General features: G+C 51.0%; 1 protein-coding gene across 2 annotated transcripts in view; it reads right to left on the reverse strand.

Annotated features, from left to right (window-relative positions):
• The window catches only part of PODXL2 (podocalyxin like 2), a 44973-nt gene that overhangs the window by 13310 nt on the left and 4889 nt on the right, over window positions 1-26774 (reverse strand). The window contains exon 2 of one of the 2 annotated variants that reach the window (XM_061397300.1): window positions 26280-26558. The exons of the other annotated variant lie outside the window; for it this stretch is intronic. Coding sequence (XP_061253284.1) covers window positions 26280-26558 — 279 coding nt within the window. The remainder of the gene's footprint in view (window positions 1-26279; window positions 26559-26774) is intronic. 2 annotated transcript variants of the gene reach the window in all.

Raw genomic sequence — 26774 nt, forward strand, 5'->3', positions numbered from 1 at the left:
GCACAGCACTGTCTCTAGGACCACCAGAGCCCTGGCAGCAGTCTCCTGGAGCACTCCCCAGTGTCTGGAGGACGACTGTCATTTAGGCACCATGTCTACTGAGCAACACTGTCTCCTGAACTCCACCATCTCCTGATTCCACTGTCTCCCAGAGCAACAGTTTCCTGAGTATCATTTTCTTCTGGAACACCCCCATTTCCTGGACCATAACAGTCTCCTAGACACCAATTTCTACTGGAGCACCACCGTCTCCAGGACCCCACCATCTCCTGTGTCTACTGTCTCCCAAAGCAGCAATGTTTCCTGAGTACTCCATCATCTCCTGGAGCACCACAGTCTCCTGGAGCATATCTGTCTACTGAGCACCATCGGCTCCTGGAACCCACCGTCCTGAGCCCATTGCCTCCTGCAGCAACAATGTTTATTGAGTATTGCAGCCTCCTGGAGTACCACTGTGTCCTCAAACATCATAGTCTTCTAGACATGACTTTCTTCTAGAGCAACATTCTCTCATGCACACCTCTGTCTCCTTTGAAGTACTGTCTGCTTGACACCACTGTCTCCTCAGCACCATTGTCTGAGCACCACTGTCTCCCTGGCAGCACTGTCTAGTAAGCACCACCGTCTCCTAGAGCACCAAAGTCTCCTGGATATCCCTTTCCTGGGAGCACCTGTGTCTCTTGCAGAACACTGTCTCCTGTGCATCACGGTCTCCTGGACATCACCGCCTCCTTGAGTTCCATGGCCTTTTGGACACCATTGTCTCCAGGAGCGCCAGTGTCTATTGACAACACCATCTCCTGAACACCACTGTCTCCTGGACGCCTCCATAACCAGGAGCACCACTGCTTCCTGGCAAGCACTGGAAAGTGAGCACCATTTTCTCCTGGACACTATCATCTCCTGGAGCACCGGAGTCTCATGCAGAACACTGACTACTGTGTGCCATGGTCTCCTGGACACCACTGTCTCCTGGGCAACACTGTCTTTGGCGTACCGTTGTTGTCTGAACCTGACCCTCTCCTAAGCACCCCTGTCTCTTGGGAGCTACCATCTCCTATAAAACTCCTGTCTACTGGACACCAATGTCTCCTGAGCACCACTATCTCCTGGATTTTACCATGTCTGGAGCACCACTGTCTCCTGTAGCAACAATGCTTTCTGTGCACCATACTCTCCTGGAGTACCACCGTCTCCTGGATCACCACAGTCCTCTAGATACTGCTTTCTCCTGGAGCACCACTGTCTCATGGAAAGCAACATTTCCTGAGACCACTGTCTCCTCTGCACCACTCTCTCCTGGGAACCATGGCTACTGATCAGCATTGTCTCCTGGACCCCACCATCTCCTGGAGCAACAATGTTTCCTGAGTATCATGGCTCTCCTGAGCACCATCATCTTGTAGAGCAGCACAGTCTCCCAGATTTGACTTTCTCCTGGAGCACTGTCTCCCGGACACCACTGTCTTCTGGACACCACCGTGTCCTGGAGCACCTTTGTCATTTGGACAGCACCATCTTTAGAGCACCACGGTCTCCTGACACCACTGTCTCCTGGAATACCACAGTCTCCTGCACCACCACTATTTCCTAAACACAGTTGTCTTCTGTGCACCACTGTCTTCTGGACACAACTGTCTCCTGGACACAGTTGTCTCCTGGAGCACCACTGTCTCTTGGACTTCACTCTCTCCTGTGCACCACTTTCTTTTGGATACCACCGACTCATGGACTACCACAGTCTCCTGGACACCACCATCTCCTGAGAATCATTGTCTCCTGGAGCTCCAGTCTCCTTAACACCAGTGTGTCCTAAACATAATTGTCTCATGGATACCAGCACGTCCTGTAGCACTACGCTCTCCTGAATATTACTGTTTCCTGAAGTACCATATTATCTCGGATACTAAAGCTACGGTTTTTCCAGTGGTCATGTGTGGATGTGAGAATTGGGCTATAAATAAAGCTGAGTGCCGAAGAATTGACGCTTTTGAACTATGGTGCCAGAAAAGACTCTTGAGAGTCCCTTGGACTGCAAGGAGAGCCAATATTCAGACTGCTGAATATTCATTGGAAGGACTAATGCCAAAGCTGAAACTTCAATACTTTGGCCACCTGATGCGAAGAACCGACTTATTGGAAAAGACCCTGATGCTGGGAAAGATGGAAGGCAGGAGGAGAAGGGGACAACAGACGATGAGATGGTTGGACGGCATCACCGATGTAATGGACGTGAGTTTGAGTGGGCTCCGGGAGTTGGTGATAGACAGGGAAGCGTGGCGTGCTGCAGTCCATGGGGTCGCAGCACTGAGAGACTGAACTGTGACTGTCTCCTAAGCACAGTGGTCTCCTGGAGCATGATCATCTCTTGGGGCAGTATACTCTCCTGGACACCACCTTCTCCTGGAGCATCGTTGTTTTCAGGACACCACCATCTCCTGAAGCACCACTGTCTGCTGGAGCACCACTGTCTTCTTGATATACTGTCTCCTGGTGCGCCACCGTCTCCCGGACACAGTCCTGGAGACCGCTGTCTGCTATGCAGCACTGTCTTCTGGAGACCATTGTCTTCTCAGCACTGTTATCTCCTGGACACCACTGTCTCCTGAGCACCACTGTCTCCTGGAGCACTAGACTCCTTGACTCCACTGTCTCCTCAGCAGCACTGTGCCCTGAACACCACCGTCCTGAGTAGCACCCTCTGCTAAGCTCTGCCATTTCCTGGAGTACCATATTCTGCTAACATCCCCATCTCCTGGAGTACCAAAGTCTCGTGGACACATCCATGTCCTAAGCACCTCTGTCTACTGAGCCACCAAAGTCTCCTGGACACCACTGTCTCCTGGACACCTCCGTCTCCTGAGCAGCACCGTTTCCTGGACACCACCACCTCCTGCATACTACTCTCTCCTGAAGCACCAGTCTCCCACCACCATCTTTTCAGTACTACTGTCTCCTGGAACACCACCCAGTCCTGAGCACCATCATCTCCTGGACCACCATTTTACCTGGATTCACTGTCGCCTGGAGCACCACTGTCTCCCAGAACACTATTTTCCCTGGACACTACCGTCTCCCGGACCCCACTTCCCCTGGAGCGCCACCTTTCCTGAAGCACCATTCTTCCAAGACACCACAGTTTCCCAGAGCACCACCAAATCCTGGACACCACCATCTCCTAAACATCATCATCTCCTGATGCACCACCTCCTCCTGGAACAACACCGTCTGCTGGACACCTCTGTCTCCCATACACGACCATCTCCCAGAGCTGGATCATGTCCTGGAACACCATCGCAGGATTGCACAACGCCTCAGACCATGAAGACCGTCCACTGACAGCCCTGTGGCCACAGAGAGCGGGGCTCCACCCTGCTTATTACTCTAGTTTTTGTCTTCCCGTTCCATCTACTTCAGGGGTGTGGAGTCAGGTCCCACAAACCCCGAAAGTCTGTCAAGGACAAACATACTTCTCACCTGGACACAGATTTGAACAAGCAGAGATGCCCAGGAGACACTTTGAACTCAGCGTATAAGGACATCAAAGCTTGTCCCTGTGCCCTGGACAGACATCACAACTCGGGCACCAGAGTCAGGAAGGGTCCCTCACAGCCCATGCCACCTAGGGGAGGCTCCAGCTAGGTCTCAGTGTATGAAGATCAAGGGATGGCTAAGCTGCCCAGGGCTCGGCCAGCCAGCCAGCCAGGTCTCCTCACTGTCCCTGAGACACGAGAGGCCCACCTGGGAACTCACTCAATCCCCTCCCCATTAGCTTCCCTGCAGACGCACTGGCTGACATGCTGAGGAGTGGCAGCGCCCCCAGGTGGCGGTTGTTGGAAATGACATCTCCCCTGAGCTATGGGGAACATCAGGCCTGCACATCCCAGTCACGGCCCACAGCCCTTCTGTAAGGGATGCAGAAACAAAGCTCGGAGGAAGGCGGACACTTCCTCTGCGTTGTGAGGCCAGACCCGTCGCAGCTGTAAGGCTGCCAATCTCAGGCTCCTGTGTAGGCAGAGCTAGTCTCTGAAAACACGTTCCCAGCCAGCCAGGCAGGGCCAGAAGGGGCTTCAGACACCACAGGGGCCAGCTGATGTGGCAGCTTCACACCCGTGGTCCTGGCCCCTTTGAAACTGGGCTCCTTCGCCAGCCTAGCTGACATATAATAGCCAAGGTCAAGCTTCAGAGTTCTGCAGGTGGATTTTAAATTCTGGTGACCAGTCCCAGGGCTCAGCACAGCCACCTCTCGGGGGTGTGAGGCTATAATGAATGACATAAGGGATGCACAGCCCCAGGCCCACAGAGGCACTGACCCTCCCCTAAGGTCACCTGCAGGTTGTGCACCCCTGAGCTCAAAGCACACAGGCTGTGGCTGGTGTGCTCAGGTGTGGCTGTGGCAGGACCCCAAGGAGTCCTGGGCCCTGCCAGCAGAAGGACCTGGGAGGTTCCCTTGGCCACGGCATGACGGCTGTGAGGCTGTAAGTTGTCGTAACGGTGACTCAATAAAGCTTATTTCTTATTCATCCTATTTCAATACAAAACTGCACAGACTACACATGGCAGAATTACATACACGTAAGGATAAATTTACTCAGCAGAGAGTTTCTAGAATATGTCTACAATGATGGGCTGCAATCCTCTTCAAGATCACGTTTTGGGAGGCATTTGTGTGTCGTTGGCTTCCCCTCCCCCCCAATTTCCTTAAGCTCAACTGGGATGGCTCACTTACAACCTAAGCCCATTTCTGTTTTATCCTCTAAGAGAGGCAAACCTGGGGAGCATCTCCCTTGCGGTGGGGGGGCGGGAATCTACATGTTCTCTTAGGTGCCCCAATTTGCCTTTCTTTCCTGCAGCTAAAACCGTAACTATCCCTTATTCTCAGTCCTTCCGTTGTCACTTACGTCCTCTTGTGAAGACTCTGGGTTTGCCAGTTTTAAGAGCACTCACAGGAGACAGCAGAGCGCAGGACATGCTCTCCTCAGGAGCACGCCAAAACCACGGCTCACTGCTGAGTGACTGTGCACAGGAGACACTGGAGCCACCAAGCAAGACACCACAGCCAGAGACAAAGGGGAAGTGGCAATGAGCGGGTGGGAGGGGGCCATCACAGCAAAATTAAACCCCACCGGGCGGGCAACCCACAAACTGGAGAACAAGTACACACAGAAGTTCTTCCACTGGAGGGAAGGTTCTCAGCCTCACGTTAGGCTTCCCAACCTGGGGGTCCAGTAACGGGAGTAGGAATCCTCAGAGAATCTGACTTTGAAGGCCAGCGGGATTTGACCGCAGGACTTTCACGGGACCGGCAGAAACAGAGAGGCCACCCGGAGGTTACACAGTCTCGGCACAGCAGTGACAGGGGCAGTCTGGGAGAGTTACACGTGGAGTTGTAGAAATCCCAGTTGCTGCTTGCTCGCTTGCGACCCCATGGACTGTAGCCCGCCAGACTCCTCTGTCCGTGGGATTTCCCAGGCAAGCATACTGAAGTGAGTTGCCATTTCCTTCTCCAGGGATCTTTCCAACCCCAGGGATTGAACCTGAGTCTCCTGCATTGCAGGCAGACTCTTTAGCACTAAGCCACTGGGGAAGCCTAGTAGAAGGACTATAAAAAGTCCTAGTATGGGTCCTCAGATAAGAGGACAACCTAGGAAACTTTAGGAGTTGAGTGTAAGTTAACGCTTGCTTAACAATAAGGCAATAAACGAAAGCAGGAAGTATGCCCCAGGCCCTGAGGTGGAGGGAAATGTCACTGCCCTTCGGCTTGAAGAAGGTGGTCTTGTCCCTTCCCACTTCCCACTATGAAATGGAAGCCCCAGTAACCCCCGGGCAGAGCCCCCTCGCCTGCCCAAGTTAGTTACAAGTGTCCTGTGCAAATCAATCTGTTCCTTGCCTATCACTTTGCCTCTCACTGATTTCCTTCTGTGCTGAGACACAAGGAACCTGAGCCTCAGTGAGCAGGGTTTTGATCAGGTTCAAGTCCCAAGCAGGATCTTGGGCAGGTCTGAGTCCCAGAACATGGGTTCAGGTTCCAATCTGAGGGGAATGGTTTCAGCTGGCAGCCATAAAGGGCCAGCAGGAAGGTAAGAGAAGGTTTAAACTCAGGTCTCGGTCCTGAAGAGGCCCAGGGGAGGCCTTGAGCCAGTTATCCTGGGGAAGACACTCAGCTGACGTCTGCTTCTTTTTGACCAGAGGGTCAACCCGGTATGCTTATGCCCACCCAGCAGCAGGAACAGGACAGAACTGTTAAAATCTATGTCTTCTCCTTGACACTGAAGGTTTTCCCCTACATTCTTATTCACTCTGCTCTCTTTCTTTCTTTCTTCTGTTAACCCCAGAAGACCTGTGTGGCCGCCAAGGTGTGCATTTTATTGCTTCTACTCCCCTCACTCTCACTCTTACATGCGCTCGCCCTTTGTTCCCGACTTACAGTGAGACCAGCTCCCGCTCATTGACAGCATCACTGGAGACACCCTCTGTTCTGTTTCTTTGCAACAAGTTTTAGTCACTAAGCTGGCTGAGAGACTACCTTGGAAGGGACAGCATCTAAAATCCTAAGTGCAAATCTTGACCAAATTGTACAGTGGGTTTTGACTTAAGAGCAGAAATGTGGATAGCATGGGAAACAGGAACATCTTCTCAGGTTTGGGTCTGAAATGGGTCAGATTGCCTCAATCCCAAACAGTACCCCTCTGGACTATATCCTCCAGGACTGGGAAAAATTCAGACACTAGGGATTAACAAGAAAAAAACCTGATTAGACTATGTAATCATGTTTGGCCAGGATGAGTTAGGAAGCCAAAAAAGTGGCCACTAAATAGGTCCCTGAGTTATGATACTATATTGCAGTTAGATTTATACTGCAGAAGAAAATCTAAATGGGGTGAGTTCCCGTATGCCCAAATTTTCCTTGTATTTAGGGAATGAGACCCAAAAGGGACCTAAGGCACGTGTAGTTCTAGCAGAAACAGGCATGTAGAGGGATTAACTCCTGTAAGGACACAGGAAACATTTTAACTGCTCTACCCTCAAGGAGGGGCCTCCTGAAAGCCACACCCTCCACAAGGAGCCAGAGCTACCACCCAACCCCTGGGAGGGGCCACAGCCCCAGAAGCAGGTAGGAGCCCCTCCCCTACCCAAGAGGCCCGCCCTTAGGTCAGTGAGCACTGTGTGAGTTACAAACCAAGGGCCCTACAGTTCTGCCCCTGAGAGAAGCTCCTGGTGGAAATCAAGAAACAGTATGAGTCTATGTACTTTTCTCAGTATCTAAATCTGGCAAAGGACAAGTTGGGAAGTTTTCCTGAGGATACTGAACTTTTACAAGGGAATTTACCTGACTAGTGAGATCTTTTGATCTCACCTGGGAGGACTTACAGGTCTTACCAACCCACTGCTGCACTCCCGAGGAAAAGCAGCCTGTAATACTGGCAGCCAGAGCCCACACAGACCAACAGGACCATGCAGTGCACCAGGCAGGAATGACACTGTCCCTGAGGAGACCCACAGTGGACTTACCAGCTGAATTCCACTGACAGACAGACGGGATTATACGATTAACTGTTTAATAGAGGGTATGAAGAAATGCACAGTAAAACCTGTTAATTATGAAAAGGGGAAAGAGGTCCAACTGGGACAGGACGAAAACAAATCCTTCAGTCTGCCAGAGGAGATTCACTTCAGTTCAGTTCAGTCGCTCAGTCGTGTCTGACTCTTTCCAACCCCATGAACGGCAGCACGCCAGGCCTCCCTGTCCATCACCATCTCCCGGAGTTCACTCAGACTCACGTCCATGGAGTCGGTGATGCCATCCAGCCATCTCATCCTCTGTCGTCCCCTTCTCCTCCTGCCCCCAATCCCTCCCAGCATCAGAGTCTTTTCCAGTGAGTCAACTCTTCGCATGAGGTGGCCAAAGTACTGGAGTTTCAGCTTTAGCATCATTCCTTCCAAAGAAATCCCAGGGCTGATCTCCTTCAGAATGGACTGGTTGGATCTCCTTGCAGTCCAAGGGACTTTCAAGAGTCTTCTCCAACACCACAGTTCAAAAGCATCAATTCTTCGGAGCTCAGCTTTCTTCACCATCCAACTCTCACATCCATACATGACCACTGGAAAAACCATAGCCTTGACTAGACGGACCTTTGTTGGCAAAGTAATGTCTCTGCTTTTCAATATGCTATCTACGTTGGTCATAACTTTTCTTCCAAGGAGTAAGCATCTTTTAATTTCATGGCTGCAGTCACCATCTGCAGTGATTTTGGAGCCCAAAAAAATAAAGTCTGACACTGTTTCCACTGTTTCCCCATCTATTTCCCATGAAGTGGTGGGACCGGATGCCATGATCTTCGTTTTCTGAATGTTGAGTTTTAAGCCAACTTTTCCACTCTCCTCTTTCACCTTCATCAAGAGGCTTTTGAGTTCCTCTTCACTTTCTGCCATAAGGGTGGTGTCATCTGCATATCTGAGGTTATTGATATTTCTCCCGGCAATCTTGATTCCAGCTTGTGCTTCTTCCAGCTCAGCGTTTCTCATAATGTACTCTGCGTAGAATTTAAATAAGCAGGGTGACAATATACAGCCTTGACGTACTCCTCTTCCTATTTGGAACCAGTCTGTTGTTCCACGTCCAGTTCTAACTGTTGCTTCCTGATCTGCATATAGGTTTCTCAAGAGGCAGGTCAGGTGGTTGGTATTCCCATCTCTTTCAGGATTTTCCAGTTTATTGTGATCCACACAGTCAAAGGCTTTGGCATAGTCAATAAAGCAGAAATAGATGCTTTTCTGGAACTCTCTTGCCTTTTCGATGATCCAGCGGATGTTGGCAATTTGATCTCTGGTTCCTCTGCCTTTTCTAAAACGAGCTTAAACATCTGTAAATTCACAGTTCAAGTATTGCTGAAGCCTGGCTTGAAGAATTTTGAGCATTACTTTACTAGCGTGTGAGATGAGTGCAATTGTGTGGTAGTTTGAGCATTCTTTGGCATTGCCTTTCTTTGGGATTGGAGTGAAAACTGACCTTTTCCAGTCCTGTGGGCACTGTTGAGTTTTCCAAATTTGCTGGCATATTGAGTGCAGCACTTTCACAGCATCATCTTTCAGGATGTGAAATAGCTCAACTGGAATTCCATCACCTCCACTAGCTTTGTTCGTAGTGATGCTTTCTAAGGCCCACTTGACTTCACATTCCAGGATATCTGGCTCTAGGTGAGTGATAACACCATCGTGATTATCTGGGCCGTTAAGATCTTTTTTGTACAGTTCTTCTGTGTATTCCTGCCACCTCTTCTTAATATCTTCTGCTTCTGTTAGGTCCATACCATTTCTGCAGAAGCTGGGAGGACCCCATGCCCGAGGGGAGGCGGCTAAGAGGAGTTATCCCACGTCCGAGGTCAGGGGTGGCGGCCGAGAGTGCCAGGCTGTGACAGCGCAGGAACGGCCGAGAGGAGCTACCCCATGCCTGAGGCCAGGGGCAGCAGCCGGGAGGACCTACCCCGCACCGGCCGGGAGGAGCAACCGCACCTCCAAGGAGCAGTGGCTGCGTAGGCGCAGGAGGGCCTAGAGGAGCTATCCACGTTCAAGGTCAGAAGGGGCGGCGGTGAGGAGATACCCCTCGTCCAAGGTAAGGAACAGCGGCTGCGCTTTGCTGGAGCAGCCATGAAGAGATACCCCAAGTCCAAGGTAAGACAAACCCAAGTAAGACGGTAGGTGTTGCAAGAGGGCATCAGAGGGCAGACACACTGAAACCATACTCACAGAAAACTAGTCAATCTAATCACACTAGGACCACAGCCTTGTCTAACTCAATGAAACTAAGCCATGCCCGTGGGGCCACCCAAGACAGGCGGGTCATGGTGGAGAGGTCTGACAGAATGTGGTCCACTGGAGAAGGGAATGGCAAACCACTTCAGTATTCTTGCCTTGAGAACCCCATGAACAGTATGAAAAGGCAAAATGATAGGATGCTGAAAGAGAAACTCCCCAGGTCAGTAGGTGCCCCATATGCTGGAGATCAGTGGAGAAATAACTCCAGAAAGAATGAAGGGATGGAGCCAAAGCAAAAACAATACCCAGTTGTGGATGTGACTGGTGACAGAAGCAAGGTCCGATGCTGTGAAGAGCAATATTGCATAGGAACCTGGAATGTCAGGTCCATGAATCAAGGCAAACTGGAAGTGGTCAAACAAGAGATGGCAAGAGTGAACGTCGACATTCTAGGAATCAGCGAACTAAAATGCACTGGAATGGGTGAATTTAACTCAGATGACCATTATATCTACTACTGCGGGCAGGAATCTCTTAGAACAAATGGAGTAGCCATCATGGTCAACAAAAGAGTCTGAAATGCAGTACTTGGATGCAATCTCAAAAACGACAGAATGATCTCTGTTCATTTCCAAGGCAAACCGTTCAATATCACAGTAATCCAAGTCTATGCCCCAACCAGTAATGCTGAAGAAGCTGAAGTTGAACAGTTCTATGAAGACCTACAAGACCTTTTAGAACTAACACCCAAAAAAGATGTCCTTTTCATTATAGGGGACTGGAATGCAAAAGTAGGAAGTCAAGAAACACCTAGAGTAACAGGCAAATTTGGCCTTGGAATACGGAATGAAGCAGGGCAAAGGCTAATAGAGTTTTGCCAAGAAAATGAACTGGTCATAGCAAACACCCTCTTCCAGCAACACAAGAGAAGACTCTACACATGGACATCACCAGATGGTCAATGCCAAAATCAGACTGATTATATTCTTTGCAGCCAAAGATGGAGAAGCTCTATACAGTCAGCAAAAACAAGACCAGGAGCTGACTGTGGCTCAGATCATGAGCTCCTTATTGCCAAATTCAGACTGAAATTGAAGAAAGTAGGGAAAACCACTAGACCATTCAGGTATGACCTAAATCAAATCCCGTATGATTATACAGTGGAAGTGAGAAATAGATTTAAGGGACTAGATCTGATAGATAGAGTGCCTGAGGTTCGTGACATTGTACAGGAGACAGGGATCAAGACCATCCTCATGGAAAAGAAATGCAAAAAAGCAAAATGGCTGTCTGGGGAGGCCTTACAAATAGCTGTGAAAAGAAGAGAAGCGAAAAGCAAAGGAGAAAAGAAAAGATATAAGCATCTGAATGCAGAGTTCCAAAGGAGATTAGCAGAGGCCTTTAGAAAGCATACAAACCTGGATGCCCCTTCCCCAGAGGGCAGACCCTTTGGCTATGCATTTCACAGCCCAGACACCAGCGTGAAATTCAGAAAGCAACTGCTGGTCCATGCATTCGAATGAACGATTTGCTCCAACTGGCCTGTTCGGCTTTCAGTAACAGGGATATGGCCAAAAAGGCTGAACACACCCAGAGAAATATGCAAAAGGCTCGAATGGCCACAGTGGCTTTGTCCCCACAGAGACCACCAACTAGTAGGCTACCTTTTCTGGGCTAAGCTGGCCCTAGCAGACCGCAAGGCCTAAGGGCACCCACACAATGCCAGAATATCCTGCGGAGACAAAAGGGGCACTGGAGGGGCACTGTGGTCAATGCATCCTTTGCAAACAACCAGGGCACTGGTAACAAAATTCCAGAAAAACATCTACTTCTGCTTCACTGACTATGCTAAAGTTTGACTCTGTGGATCAGAACAAACTGTGGAAAATTCTTAAAGAGATGGGAATACCAGACCACCTGACCTGCCTCCTGAGAAATCTGCATGCAGATCAAGAAGCAACAGTCAGAACCGGACATGGAACAATGGACTGGTTCCAAATTGGGAAAGGAGTATGTCAACGCTGTGTATTGTCACCCTGCTTATTTAACTTCCGTGCAGAGCACATCATGTGAAACGCCAGGCTGGATGAAGACAAGCTGGAACCAAGACTGCTGGGAGAAACATCAAAAACTTCAGATACGCAGATGATACCACCCTTATGGCAGAAAGTGAAGAAGAACTAAAGAGTCTCTTGAGGAAGGTGAAAGAGGAGAGTGAAAAAGCTGGCTTAAAATTCAACATTCAAAAAACTAAGATCATTCCATCCACTTTGATCAGTTCATGGCAAATAGATGGGGAAACAATAGAAACAGTGACCGACTTTCTTTTCTTAGGCTCCAAAATCACTGGATGGTGACTGCAGCCATGAAATTAAAAGACACTCCTTGGAAGAAAAGCTATGACAAACTTATAAAGCATATTAAGAAGCAGAGACATCACTTTGCCAACAAAGGTCCAAATAATCAAAGCTATGGATTTTCCAGCAGTCATGTATGGATGTGAGAGTTGGACCATAAGGAAGGTTGAGCACAGAAGAATTGATGCTTTTGAACTGTAATGCTGGAGAAGATTCTTGAGAGTCCCTTGGACACCCTTGGAGATCAAACCAGTCAATCCTAAAGGAAATCAACCCTGAATATTCTTTGGAAGGACTGATGCTGAAGCTGAAGCTCCAATACTTTGGTCACCTGATGCAAAGAGCCAACTCACTGGGAAAGAGCTGTATGCTAGGAAAGACTGAGGGCAGGAGAAGAAGGGGACGACAGAGGATGAGATGGTTGGATGGCATCATCAACTCAATGGACTTGAGTTTAAGCAAACTCTGGGACATAGTGAAGGACAAGGAAGCCTGGCGTGCTGCAGTCCAAGAGGTCGCAAAGCGTCAGACATGACTGAGCGACTGAGCAACAGGACGGAGTTACTCTGCAATATGCAGAGGACCTTTCAGTAACAAGTTTCTCAAAGAGGAACAGGATGAGAACACTTTTAAGACTCTAACTCATTTATGGAAAAAGGGTTACTGGTGTCTAAAGCTTAGGTATAGACTTCTGAATAGGGGGTTCAGTATCAGGGATGTGTGCTTACCCCAGGAAAGAAGTTTACATCTACTGATAAAATGGTGTTAATTCAAAGATTAAAGTCATGAAAATCAGTAAAACAGCTTAAGGCCTGCTTGTGGATAACTGGATATTGCTGGATTTGGATTCCTGGTTATGAGCCAGATGTCCAATTGCTGTATGAGCTCCTAAAACAAAACACAGCAAGTGGACCATTAAATTGTAGGGGATACAGGAGAACAAGTCTTCCAAACTCTAAAAGGAAAATTATTAGGCCCCCCTTGCTCTAGGACTGCCTAATTGAGAAAAACCACTTTTCTCTTTGTGACTAAAGAAGAAGGTACGGCCCCTGGTGTGTTACCCAGCATTAGGACCCACAGATCAACCTGATGCATATCTACGTAAGGGTCTGGACCAGACAGCAGCGGGACGGCCAGCCTGCCCATGAGCAGTGACAGCAACTGCCTTATTAGTACTCGGCGGCTGACACTGGGCGAAAGGCTAACAGTGCTCACATCCCATCAGGTGGCCAGTTTCAACAAGCCAAGGGAAACCACTGGACGACCAGAGAACACATTAAGACCAAACACTGTGCTTTAATTTCAGATAATACTGCTAATGCTTCTCAACTACTGAGTCACACACACGAAGAGACAGAGGCCGTAAATGATCCTCTCCCAGATTTAAGACTATTGTGGGAAAATGGTTTGGGTCTTTAAGATCATGGCTGAAATTTTGGAACAGGAACTATGAGGCCTCTGTGTTTGTGTGTTCATATGTGTTTATATATGTGTTATTTAGTTCAGTTCAGTCGCTCAGTCGTGTCAGACTCTTTGCGACCCCATGGACTGCAGCACGCCAGGCCTCCCTGTCCATCACCAACTCCCGGAGCTCACTCAAACTCATGTCCATTGCATCAGTGATGCCATCCAACCATCTCATCCTCTGTTGTCCCCTTCTCCTCCTGCCCTCAATCTTTCCCAGCATCAGGGTCTTTTCCAATGAGTCGGCTCTTTGCATCAGGTGGCCAAAGTACTGGAGTTTCAGCTTCAGCATCAGTCCTTCCAACGAATATTCAGCACTGATTTCCTTTAGGATGGACTGGCTGGATCTCCAAGGGACTCTCAAGAGTCTTCTCCAACACCACAGTTCAACAGCATCAATTCTTTGGTGCTCAGCTTTATTTAGAGTCCAACTCTCACATCCGTACATGACTACTGGAAAAACCATAACCTTGACTAGACGGACCTTTGTTGACAAAGTAATGTCTCTGCTTTTTAATATGCTGTCTAGATTGGTCATAACTTTTCTTCCAAGGAGCAAGCATCTTTTAATTTCATGGCCACAGTCACCATCCACAGTGATTCTGGAGCCCAGGAAAATAAAGTTTGAAACTGTGTCCATTGTTTCCCCATCTATCTGCCATGAAGTGATGGGACTAGATGCCATGATCATAGTTTTCTGAATGTTGAGTTTTAAGCCAGCTTTTTCACTCTCCTCTTTCACTTTCATCAAGAGGCTCTTTAGTTTTTCTTTGCTTTCTGCAATAAGGGTGGTGTCATCTGCCTATCTGAGGTTATTGATATTTCTCCTGGCAATCTTGATTCCAGCTTGTGCTTCTTCCAGCCCAGCGTTTCTCATGATGTACTCTGCATATAAGTTAAATAAACAGGGAGACAATATACAGCCTTGACGTACTCCTTTTCCTATTTGGAACCAGTTTGTTGTTCCATGTCCAGTTCTAACTGTTGCTTCCTGACCTGCATATAGATTTCTCAAGAGGCAGGTCAGGTGGTCTGGTATTCCCATCTCTTTCAGAATTTTCCACAATTTATTGTGATCCACACACTCAGCGGCTTTGGAAAGTCAATAAAGCAGAAATAGATGCTTTTCTGGAACTCTCTTGCTTTTTTGATGATCCAGCGGATGTTGGCAATTTGATCTCTGGTTCCTCTGCCTTTTCTAAAACAAGCTTGAGCATCTGGAAGTTCACGGTTCACGTATTGCTGAAGCCTGGCTTGAAGAATTTTGAGCATTACTTTACTAGCGTGTGAGATGAGTGCAATTGTGCGGTAGTTTAAGCATTCTTTGGCATTGCCTTTCTTTGGGATTGGAGTGAAAACTGACCTTTTCCAGTCCTGTGGCCACTGCTGAGTTTTCCAAATTTGTTGGCATATTGAGTGCAGCACTTTCACAGCATCATCTTTCAGGATTTGAAATAGCTCAACTGGAATTCCATCACCTCCACTAGCTTTGTTCATAGTGATGCTTTCTAAGGCCCACTTGACTTCACATTCCAGGATGTCTGGCTCTAGGTGAATGATCATACCATCGTGATTATCTTGGTTGTGAAGATCTTTTTTGTACAGTTCTTCTGTGTATTCTTGCCACCTCTTCTTAATATCTTCTGCTTCTGTTAGGTCCATACCATTTCTGTCCTTTATCGAGCCCGTCTTTGCATGAAATGTTCCCTTGGTATCTCTAATTTTCTTGAAGAGATCTCTAGTCTTCCCCATTCTGTTGTTTTCCTCTATTTCTTTGCATTGATCACTGAAGAAGGCTTTCTCATCTCTTCTTGCTCTTCTTTGGAACTCTGCATTCAGATGCTTATATCTTTCCTTTTCTCCTTTGCTTTTCGCTTCTCTTCTTTTCACAGCTATTTGTAAGGCCTCCCCAGACAGCCATTTTGCTTTTTTGCATTTCTTTTCCATGGGGATGGTCTTGATCCCTGTCTCCTGTACAATGTCACAAACCTCCGTCCATAGTTCATCAGGCACTCTGTCTATCAGATCTAAGCCCTTAAATCTATTTCTCACTTCCACTGTATAATCATACGGGATTTGATTTAAGTCATACCTGAATGGTCTAGTGGTTTTCCCTACTTTCTTCAATTTCAGTCTGAATTTGGCAATAAGGAGCTCATAATCTGAGCCACAGTCAGCTCCCTGTCTTGTTTTTGCTGACTGTATAGAGCTTCTTCATCTTTGGCTGCAAAGAATATAATCAATCTGATTTCGGTGTTGACCATCTGGTGATGTCATGTGTAGAGTCTTCTCCTGTGTTGTTGGAAGAGGGTGTTTGCTATGACCAGTTCATTTTCTTGGCAAAACTCTATTAGCCTTTGCCCTGCTTCATTCTGTATTCCAAGGCCAAATTTGCCTGTTACTCCAGGTGTTTCTTGACTTCCTACTTTTGCATTGCAGTCCCCTATAATGAAAAGGACATCTTTTTTGGGTGTTAGTTCTAAAAGGTCTTGTAGGTCTTCATAGAACTGTTCAACTTCAGCTTCTTCAGCGTTACTGGTTGGGGCATAGACTTGGATTACTGTGATATTGAATGGTTTGCCTTGGAAACGAACAGAGATCATTCTGTCGTTTTTGAGATTGCATCCAAGTACTGCATTTCAGACTCTTTTGTTGACCATGATGGCTACTCCATTTGTTCTAAGAGATTCCTGCCCGCAGTAGTAGATATAATGGTCATCTGAGTTAAATTCACCCATTCCAGTGCATTTTAGTTTGCTGATTCGTAGAATGTTGACGTTCACTCTTGCCATCTCCTGTTTGACCACTTCTAACACTGACGTTAGAGGAATGCAAATCAAAACTCAAAACAAGGTATCACCTCGCACCAGACTGATTATCATCAAAAAAATCCACAAATAGGAGACTTCCCTGGTGACCCAGGGGTTAAGAATATGCCTGCCAATGCAAAGGACACGGGCTCCATTCCTGATCTGGAAGAGCCCATGTGTTGTGGGGCCATGAAGCCTGTGCACCACAACTATGGAGCCCACATCAGGGAAGCCCAGAGCTGTAACCACTGCAGCCCACGTGCAGCAATGAAGACCCAGTGCCGTCATAACAAATAACTGAACTTAAATGTAGCAAAGAAGAATAATAAAGATTCATTGATTCTCACAGGTCACGAGTCACCCTAGGTACAGGGATGCCAAAACCACCAGATAAACAAGGTTGCTCAAACCTTTTCTTGAATTGCACTGAATTGTAAGTGGAACTTTGTAAACTGATAAATGACTTCTGACAAGTTTTCAAACACTTTTAAAAGAAAATCCACAAAGAAATGCTGGAGAGGATGTGAAGAGATGAGACCCCTCCTACAGTGGTGGGAATGTGAACTGGTGCAGCCACTGTGGGGACTCCTTAATAAAAACTAAAAACAGGCGCCACACAGCCCTGCAGCCCAGTCCCGGGAACACGCCCAGAGAAGCACGTGGGCTGAAAGGCCGCGGGCACCCAGTGTTCACTGCAGCACCGTTGAAAACAGCACGACATGGCAGCGACCGAAACGGCCATCCACAGAGGGGAGGGCAAAGAGCATGTGGCTCACATGTACAAAGGGGGCATCACTGAGCCCCAGAAAGAACAAACGGATGCCATCTGCAGCAACGCGGATGGGCCCAGAGACTGCTACTGAGTGAACTTAAGTCAGCGCCAGAAAGAGAAACATCAGGGTATCTCTTACATTCAGAAGCTAAAAAGAAATGATACAAATGAACTTGTTTATAGAACAGAAACACACTCACCAGCTTAGAGAAGAAACTTATGGTTACCCGTGGGGAAGGATGTGGGGGAGGGACAGCTAAGTAGTTCGGGATGACAGGTACTCGCTACTGTACTTAAAATGGAAAACCGTAAGGGCCTGCTGTAGAGTTCAGGGAACTGTATTCAATGTTACGTGGCAGCCTGGGTGGGGAGTTTGGGGGAATGGACACGTGTGTGTGTGCGACTGGGTCTTGTGCTGTCCATCTGAAACTATCACAATGCTGTTAATCAGCCACACTCTGAAACAAAAATGCTCAAATAAAAAAATAAAGAGTGCTCACAAAATCAACAGTGTAGGCACACAATGAACATTTGGTGAAAAACTTAGGAACTGAACAAAACTCATTAACTGGAGGCTAACTAACACAGAATGTAAAGGGAGGCGTCCTGACTCACACTCAGTTTGGCTTTATCACAGCACGTAAGCCGCATCCAGGCCTTTCCCCTTAATCTCACGACGGTGCTTTCCCTAAAAAGATCATGCCGCGTGATTTTCCCCCGAATGCTTCACCCCAGCTGTGCAGGCCTCTTTCCTGTTTATCACGGCTGCACTGAACTTTATTTCTGCTTCCAGGGCCAGCCATCCTCTCACGTGACCTTCAGTCTCGGCTGAAACAGTAATGAACTGATTCCTCTGTTGAAGACAAGGAATTAAAACCAGCATCAGAGCCAGTAGCCTTGAAAGATCATTTTAAACGTCCTTTAGGTTAATGTCAAATCACTGAAAACCGTCCCGAGTGCAACACTAAAGCGAGTTATTCAAAGGAGTATTAATACAGAAACATTGATGAAACTCACAAAAGGTCTGTGTAGAACAGACATGCAAGCGGAGAAGCTTTCCGTGTAATTAAACCACGACTCGTTAACGGTCAGACTCAGCGGTCATCAGAGAAGTGTAAATCAGCCCGGGAGACAAGTCTTGTGGATGGCAAGCTGGCAACACAGGAGCACATCTCAGCGTCCACGTGGGGACAGGAGGGAGATCCGGCTGAAGTGTAGAGGGGAGAGCGCACATGAGACCCCTGGGAGACAAACATCCTGAGGCTATTATTTCCAGAAACACACTCTAAGGAGACAATTATGGATGCTCATGACGCTCTGCTCACGCCACAATGCCACGTCACAGGGCAGGAGGCTGACTGAAGCAGCCAGCCCCTCCACACTTGAGGTGCTAATTCGGCCTCAAGGCTGAGGCTGAAGAGCTGTGTTTGCTGCCTTGGTAAGATGTGGGCAAGTGAAACAGCAAGATCTGTGCCTGCAAATGCCATTCTTCATAGAAGCTTACTTTATCTATCATCTGTGAAGGTAGAGGGTCCGGTAAGAAATGCACTAAAATGTTACCGCTCACTGCTGCTGCTGCTGCTAAGTCACTGCAGTCGTGTCCGACTCTGTGCGACCCAATGGACAGCAGTCCACCAGGCTCCGCCGTCCCTGGGATCTTCCAGGCAAGAACACTGGAGTGGGTTGCCATTTTCCTCTCCAGTGCATGAAAGTGGAAGTGAAAGTGAAGTCACTCAGTCGTGTCCGACTCTGTGCAACCCCATAGACAGCAGCCCACCAGGCTTCCCCGTCCCTGGGATTTTCCAGGCGAGAGTGCTGGAGTGGGGTGCCGTTGCCTTCTCCAGTTACCGCTCACTAGCTCTGGGTTAATGACGGGGCTGCAGATGCTTGTTTTTTTCTTTACCTTGCTGCAAGTTTCTGATTTTCATATAGGGACACTTACTACTAGTATAAAACAAAAATACGACACGCTTTTCTTTTCCTTTCTTTTTTTGGCGTCCAGGTGATGTGCTTCTGTCAGGAAACATGCCTGATGTGTGTGCAGCTACCCGGAAGGTCAAATCGCTGCACAGCAGACATGACCCACTGAGACAGCTGCGTAGAAACCACCCCCAGGTCCGGCAGACAGCTGCTGCGGTGACCTGGTGTCCACAAATTCACTCCAGACAGCGGCAACTCAAGCATTGCGAGGAAGGAGCTGACACAGAAGGAGCGGGTCCTGAAGCAGAGCCCGCAGGGCTGAGCCCCTGCCACCATCACCTGGGAACCTCCCTGCGCCGTCTCCCCCGCGACGAGATGTGAGACTAGTCAGGCTGCCATGAGGGAAAAGAGATCTTCCCGTGAAAATGATTATGGAGCAAAGCACTCAGGGGCGCCCCCAGTCAAGAGCATCACTCTGTCCCCCTCTGTCAACGGCACCTGGACCCTCCTTGGAGGGACCCTCCCACCCTCTCCTACCGGCCTAGGACACGGGGCCCTACGCTGGCCTCGGAGGGCTCAGGACCCAGACCAGGCCAGACCAAGGAGCCGCCCTGCGTCTTCTCCAGCTGAGCTCTCCCCACGCTGGGCTTGCCAAGTGAGAGCGGCTGGGAGCCTCACTCAGCGGCCACACAGGCCAGCCACCGAGGAGTGAGGACAGGGGAGGGACACGAGCCACGACGGCCGAGGCAGGTCCTGATGCCATCTCAGCAACGGACTCCCCCGTGCCTGGGCCGGACACTGATGCCGGGCGTTGGTGTAACGGCCAATACACACTCCTCGCACACAGGTCTGTAAGCCGGTCTGACTTGGGTTCCTAGAACGTGCCAGTCTTAGAGACTTCTCTCTCATCCCGTGGAGCACTAACCAGCTTGCTCACTAGGAAAATTAGAGCCACAAGCAGAGAACTTTGTTAAGGAGACCGGGAAACAAAAGCGTGGGGCGGCAGCAGGGCCGCCTGGGTGGAGGCGACCAGGGAACTAGTCCTGGTCACGAAGGCAGTGCATGAGCTAACCCACCAGGCTGTCGGCAGGCTTGACTCGCTGGTAGGGCAGGGATGTACATTCTACTGTTTTCCCTTCTTTGTTGAGACCAGTCTTTTCACCCAAAATGTCACAGAATCATAGTATTTTAGAGCTGGGATAAGAGTTCAATCTATCACTCCCACGGTGTCACTTGAGGACGAAGAGGCTGATGCCAAGGTTAGAAAGGTCAAAGCCCTCATCACCGCCAGGCTGGGCCGTTAGGCCCCTGAGGACACTTCTGGAGCAGGCCTAGCTCCAGCTCCCGCAGGCCCGACACACCAGAAACGAGGCACAGAACAGGGCCCCAGAACAACCATGCGCTGCTCCCTCTTTGCACACCCCACCACAGGGCTCAGGGCAGGCCTGCTCAGGAGGCCCTGACCGCAGACTGGGTCTGCCGCACACGGGCCGCCAGGCCTCGGACGAGGCTCACAGCCTCTCAGCCTTGGCCCCACCCACTGGGCTGCCCCGCTGACCTACAGGGTGGCTGTGAAGTGCAGCGAACTACGCAAGGCGCAAATGCTGCGAAGAAACCGTGCCAAGTCCTGCAGCAGACCTAAGACATGACCGCCGGCTCTAGTAAAATCACTGAGCTGAGAGGCAACAGGAGAGAGCGAGCCAAGGTCTGGAGTCTGGCAGCGAGGGTTTACATCCTGGTTCTTGCACTTATGAGCTGGGCTGTTACCCAGACTCCACTAGCCTCAGTTTGTCCACTGGTCAAATGGGAATAACAATAAATAGCTCAATGTTTCTGTGAAGATTAAATGAGGTAACACACCACAACACCCAACTGGGCGCTTAGCAGAACTCGGAGTTGGATTCGCGGGTAGACGTCCTCAACACTGAAACGGCCCTGAGGCGGGACGGGCTGCAGCACGACCGCCAGCCACCGAGGTCACTGCTGCACAAGCGGTGTGCGAGTCTCACCCTGAACTCTGGGCAGACTCCCCACGTGTTTCCCCAACCTGAGCAGCAACCCCACGAATGATGCCCTCCCTGCTCCCGGAGACCCTGGAGGGAAGCCTCTGACCCTCTGGGTTGGGAGCAGAGGGCAAGAGGAGCGCATACACGGGCCCACCCTAGTCCGTGCTCTCGGGGCAAGACCCGCCTCGTACAAACTAGCCCCACAGCCTAAACACTCTGCACCTACCATGGCCTCAGGGCATAGCCCCCCCAGTCCGGCGGCCCTGCTTCCCTGTGCTGAGAATACAGCGGCAGGCCCGGCAGGCTGACCTCAGGGCCCTCGCCAGCACAGAGATGTCCCCGCTGGGGGGAGAATTAGGAAAAGGCGCGCCCTCCGTGCACCCAAGGGCCCAGCGCAGGGACACAGGCTGCACTGCAGCCCCCAGGCCAGGGTGGAACCATCAGGGAAAGTGGCAGGGCCCCACCCCTGCGGGAGCCTCTCATGGGCAGTCTCTCCAGCCGCAGGATGGAGAGGTGGGGCAGGGTGAGCGTGTCCTGCGCCTGGGGTCAGACTGGAGCCCTGGTCTGTAAGCAGATGCCGACTCTCGACACAGCTCCACCACACAGCAGCTGTGACCTTGACAAAGCGCTGAGCGCCCCGTGCATCCTCAGTCTCACGCCCTCCCCAAGCAGGCTGACGGCAGGACGGAGGTGCCAGACAGCAAGGGCGTCTCCTGCAGAGCAGAGACCTGTGGCCCCGATCCCACGGTCCCCTTCCTTCAGAGACCTCCTTGGCCGTACAGAGAAGAGACTAAGCTGGGGAAGGCGCAAGGCTGTGGGCAAGCAGAGCAACAAGGGAGGGGCAAGGACGGAGCCCTCCTTGGTCCCGGCCCGAGCGGCCAGGTGTCTCCCCACCATTCAGGGGTGAACAGCACAGACCGGGAAGCACAGTATGTGCAGCCGCGGGAGGACCTGTCACACTCTGAGTGACGGCCAGGTACCGAGTCCCGGGAGGCCACTGGGAGGAGAGAGGCCACGTGAGAGCAGAAGGGGAGATGCGCGCAGGAGGCAGGGGCAGAGCAAACCTGAGCTCCTCAGGCCCCGGCCACCCCTCCGCTATCCCAGGACGGTCCAGGCGCACAGTGGCTCCTTCCCAATGGACCCTCTGAGAGACTGCTGCTCTCCCACCAAAACCCCAAGAGTCTGGACAAAAGGGAAGACCCCTCATGGCACCACTGAGGACAGGGAGTGCACCTCAACGAGGAGAGGACAGACCACCCAAAAGCGCCGCCTCAGCCAGGCTTCCCAGGTGGCTCAGCTGGTAAAGAATCTGCCTGCAATGCAGAAGACCTGGGTTTGATCCCTGAGTCGGGAAGATCCCCAGGAGGACGGCATGGCAGCTCACTCTAGTATTCTTGCCTGAAGAATCCCATGGACAGGGGAGCCTGGCGGGCTGCAGTCCACGGGGTCGCAGAGGGTCAGACACAACTGAGCGACTGAGCGCGGCACAGCTGCTGCAGCCACAGCCCTCCACACGGATGAGCTCCATCCCCGCCTACACCCCAGCCTGAACAGATGACAGCCAACAGACAGTTACAAGCAGAACCGAGGCTGAAAAAGAACAGAAGAAATAAAGCTGCATCTATCTCATACAGGGAAAGGCTCTTATAAACGAAACACATAAGCACATTTCAAAAGGAAGACTGTCAAAGCTTAAAGATTTTCACCTGTGTATATCAAGTATTACTATAATAAAAAGGAAGCAATAAACTGGAAAAAACTTTCTATTTATGTCAGACATAAGTTTGTATGCGTTTTATATAAAGATTTGCACAGTGATAAGCAAGCCTCAAAAACAATGGAAATGTAATAATAACAGCTAACATTTTCATGTTATCTCATAATATTACCGTGTGTTAAGCACTTCAAATATACTACTGCATTTAACCCTCACAATGCTGTGATACTATTTCCTTCCAGAGAACTCAGGCTTAGACTGCCACCTGCCCAAAAATCACAGGGCTGGGACTTTGGACTCTGCCTGACTCCAAAGCTTGCTCTTAATTGCATGTGCTTCAAATCAAAACAACTGGACCATATAATACAATCAGTGCATACATTCAGTTAACTCACACACACTTCAGCTACAGTCCGGTGTTGTTTATAGTCACTCAGTTGTGTCCAACTCTGTGACCTCAAGGACTCCACCAGGCTCTTCTGTCCATGGGATTTCCCAGGCAAGAATACTGGAGTGAGTTGCCATTTCCTTCTCCAGGGGATCTTCCTGACCCAGGGACTGAACCCATGTCTCTGCATCTGCATTGGCAGGCGGATTCTTTACTGCTGAGCCACCAGAGAAGCCCCACAGTAAAAACTTACCAGCCGTTAGAGTTCTGTATATCAAACCAGCAAAGATGTCCAAGTCAGAGAACTCAGTGTCGGAGAGGGTCCAGAACCTGGCATTCACTCCCCCTGACGGGCATGCAACCTGGAGCACCCTTTCTGGAGGCCCCCCGACCACAATGACACAAGCCTCAGAAGAGGCCCGTCCACGTCAGGCCCACCCCGTCCTCTGCCGGGGACCTGGCCCGGGAACCGTCAGCAGCCCTGCCCAGACTCCTCGACGGGCTGGGGAGGCACCACCGGCAACAGGGACCCTGGAGGAGCCGGAGTGTGAGCACCTAGTCCCCGCCCTCGCCCCCATCACCCCACTGCTGGGGTCAGGACCCCGGATCCCCAGTCCCTCCCCACATAGGACAGGCTCCTGCCGTCTGTGCCTTTCTTTGCCCCCTGGGGGTGGGTGCTGAGCACTCTGCTGCCAGGAGCACTGGACTCCCCGGGGTGCCACCCCATGCTGCTCCCCTGGTGAGCCCACTGTCTATGAATGGCCCTCCCTGGTCTCTCTGCTCCCAGGAGCTTCAGGAGCTGCAGACACAGCCAAGTCCAAGAACCACACCGCACACAACTCATCCCCAACTTGGCACAGAGACAGCATCGAGAAACCCTGGTCACAAAGCACGAATCACTTAAGAAGGTGGATCTCAAGTTCCTAAGGAAGACAAGCTCTGCTCAGGAGCACAACAGGGAGGGCCTGCAGACAACGCGGGCCGGAGTGCGCCTGCTGGCGCTGTCGAAGCTTGCCAAGAGCCTGAGGAGTCTGAGCCCCAGGTCCCCACGGGGGCAGTGCGCGCTCAGGGGACTCACCTACCTGGCTCACCTGAAGCCTGGCAATGTGCTCGTGCCCACATCACCAAGAGTCCCGAAGTCCCAGGCCAAGGCTCGAACCAAGGCCCAGGCACCGTAGCAACGGTTGCTGCTCTGCCAAAGGCGCCCAGGCCCCCAGGCTGCGAGTGCAGGCCGCCAGCTGCCAGTGTGAGGACAGGGGGACTGGTGTGGCCCCCGGGCGGCTGCCTGCATGGGGCCGCTGCCTGCACGGGGCTGGTGTGCTCCTGGACGTTGGTGCAAATAAACCTGAGGCAGGACATGTCCAACAACAACAACAACCCCACCAAAACACAGCCTCCTCGGATGCCTCAGTGTGAGCAGCACTTTATTTCTGGGACGCTGGGGTGCTGACTGACACATCTTTAGACCTAGCGATTTGACTCTAGAAGTTTATCCCAAGGAACAACCAGAAAAGTGCAAAGATACATACAGGTTTTTGCAGCGTCTTCACAAGTGCAAACTAGGGCTCTCTGGCGTCCCGTGGTTGATAAGCCGTCTGTCCACGCGTGGGACATGGGTGCCCTCCAGGGTCTGGGACGACCCCACAAGCCAAAGAATTAAGCCCGGGCGCCACAAGTACCGAGCCTGTGCTCTTCAGCAAGAGGGGCCGCTGCAACGAGACGCCTGCACACCACAATGAAGACCCAGCACAGCCACAGACAAAGCAAACAAACAAACGAACTGGAAACCACACATTTAGCAACAGGGAACCACTCCACACCTGAGGAAATACTATGGACTCACTGAAAGCCAGGTTATAAAAGGATAGCTAACAACGTGGAAATAAGATATTTAAGAACGATCTTAAAGTGGAAAAAGACTCCAATGTTGCATATAAAAGTGACTGAAGGCACGCAGCCCAAAATACCAGTGCTTATCATTTTTCATCATGACACCATGGGGGGATTTTCCTCTTTGTATTGTTTTTGTGTTTCCCACATTTTCTGTATTTTTCATGTATTATATTTGTAATTAGAAAACACAAACCCAAAATACATTTATTAAAAAAAAACCCAGGGCTAAACTCTGTAATGCCCAGCCCCAAACTTGGGCACCAGTCTGAGTGCCCAGCGCCAGCCAAGAGCCCCGCACAGCAGTGGCGGCTGCCAGCCAGGGAGCCCTGTCTCTCCGTCCTCAGCCGCAGCTGCGCGCCACTGAGCCTGGCCCAGCCCCGGGGCAGAGCCAGGGAAGGGCGCTCGGAACACCTGGCGGGGCTCAGGGACCCAGGGGCACAGGGACCCTTCAACAGAGACCACATGGCACAGAAGAGGAGCAGGCGACCAACCTGAGGCCTGGACAGACCGACGTTTGTGCTGCGCCTGGCCACCCCCACAGCTCTGTGACTGCAGGCCCGCCTTCTCCTCTGAGCCTCAATTTCCTCACGTTCAGGATGGGGTTAACACCCTTCATCTCACGGGCTGTCAGCACTACACTCAATTATACGAGCACAGAACACAGGTCACTACACAGCTGTGAATATTACGAAAGGAAAAGGGTCCCTTGGGCCAGCAAGGCCCTCAGAGTCCAGAGAGCCAGCCTTGAGGTTCTGGAGGGCAGCAGAGGGTGAAAGCAGGTGAGGACGGAGAAGAGGTGGGATGCGGGCAAGCAAAGGGCCACCGGGCATTGTGCCCGGCCTCCCGGCGGCAATCAGCACACATCTTAGGAGAGACGGAGGCTTCCCTGCTGGGCCAGTGGTTAAGAACCCGCCTGCCAACGCAGGAGACACGGGTTCCAGCCCTGGTCCGGGAGGCTCCCATGTGCCAAGGGGCAACAAAGCCCAGAGGCCGCCACCTCCACCGAGCCAGCACACCAGAGCCCGGGAGCCACAACTGCCGAGCCCCCGTGCCAAGAGCCTGCGCTGCAACAAGAGGCCACTGAAACGAGAAGGCTGTGCACCGCAGCTAGAGGTAGCCTTAGCTCAGCAGCAAGGACCCAGCGCAGCCAGAACACAAACAGACCTTTCAGAAACAAGGGCGAGCGAGCACGATACCTGCGGTGGGTCCCAGGCCCAGACTGGACTCGTTGAGCGCGTCCTCCTCCTCCCAGAAGTACTGCGGTGGCTGCAGGATGCGGGACTCTTCGCTCTCCTCGCTGGGGAAGCCTGAGCCGGGGGCTCCCAGGCCAGCGCCCAGGCCCATGGCCTCGCTCGGCTCCTCCGAGTCCAGCGGCTCCAGGCCCGTGGGCACCAGGAGGTCCAGCAGGGAGGTGGAGGGGAGGCCCTCTGAGCCGGGCTCCTCGGACCCAGCTGCATGCACACCCAGGGACGCTCCTGCGCAGACAGGAGAGCTGGGGGTTACCGGGAAGAGGGCGCAGGATGGAGACCTGCCTGCGAGGATCAAGGGCCCAGGGCGAGGGCGGGGGCTTCGCGGACACTCCTGACACCCAAGGCTGCGGGTCAGAAGGGGCCCCGCTTTCCTGGACCCTGCACACACCCTGCTCCCCAGGCTCCTATCCCAGGCCGCACACTTTCCCAAACTGCAAGAAG

This window comes from Bos javanicus, chromosome 22, assembly GCF_032452875.1.
Source record: "Bos javanicus breed banteng chromosome 22, ARS-OSU_banteng_1.0, whole genome shotgun sequence".
NCBI lineage: Eukaryota > Metazoa > Chordata > Mammalia > Artiodactyla > Bovidae > Bos > Bos javanicus.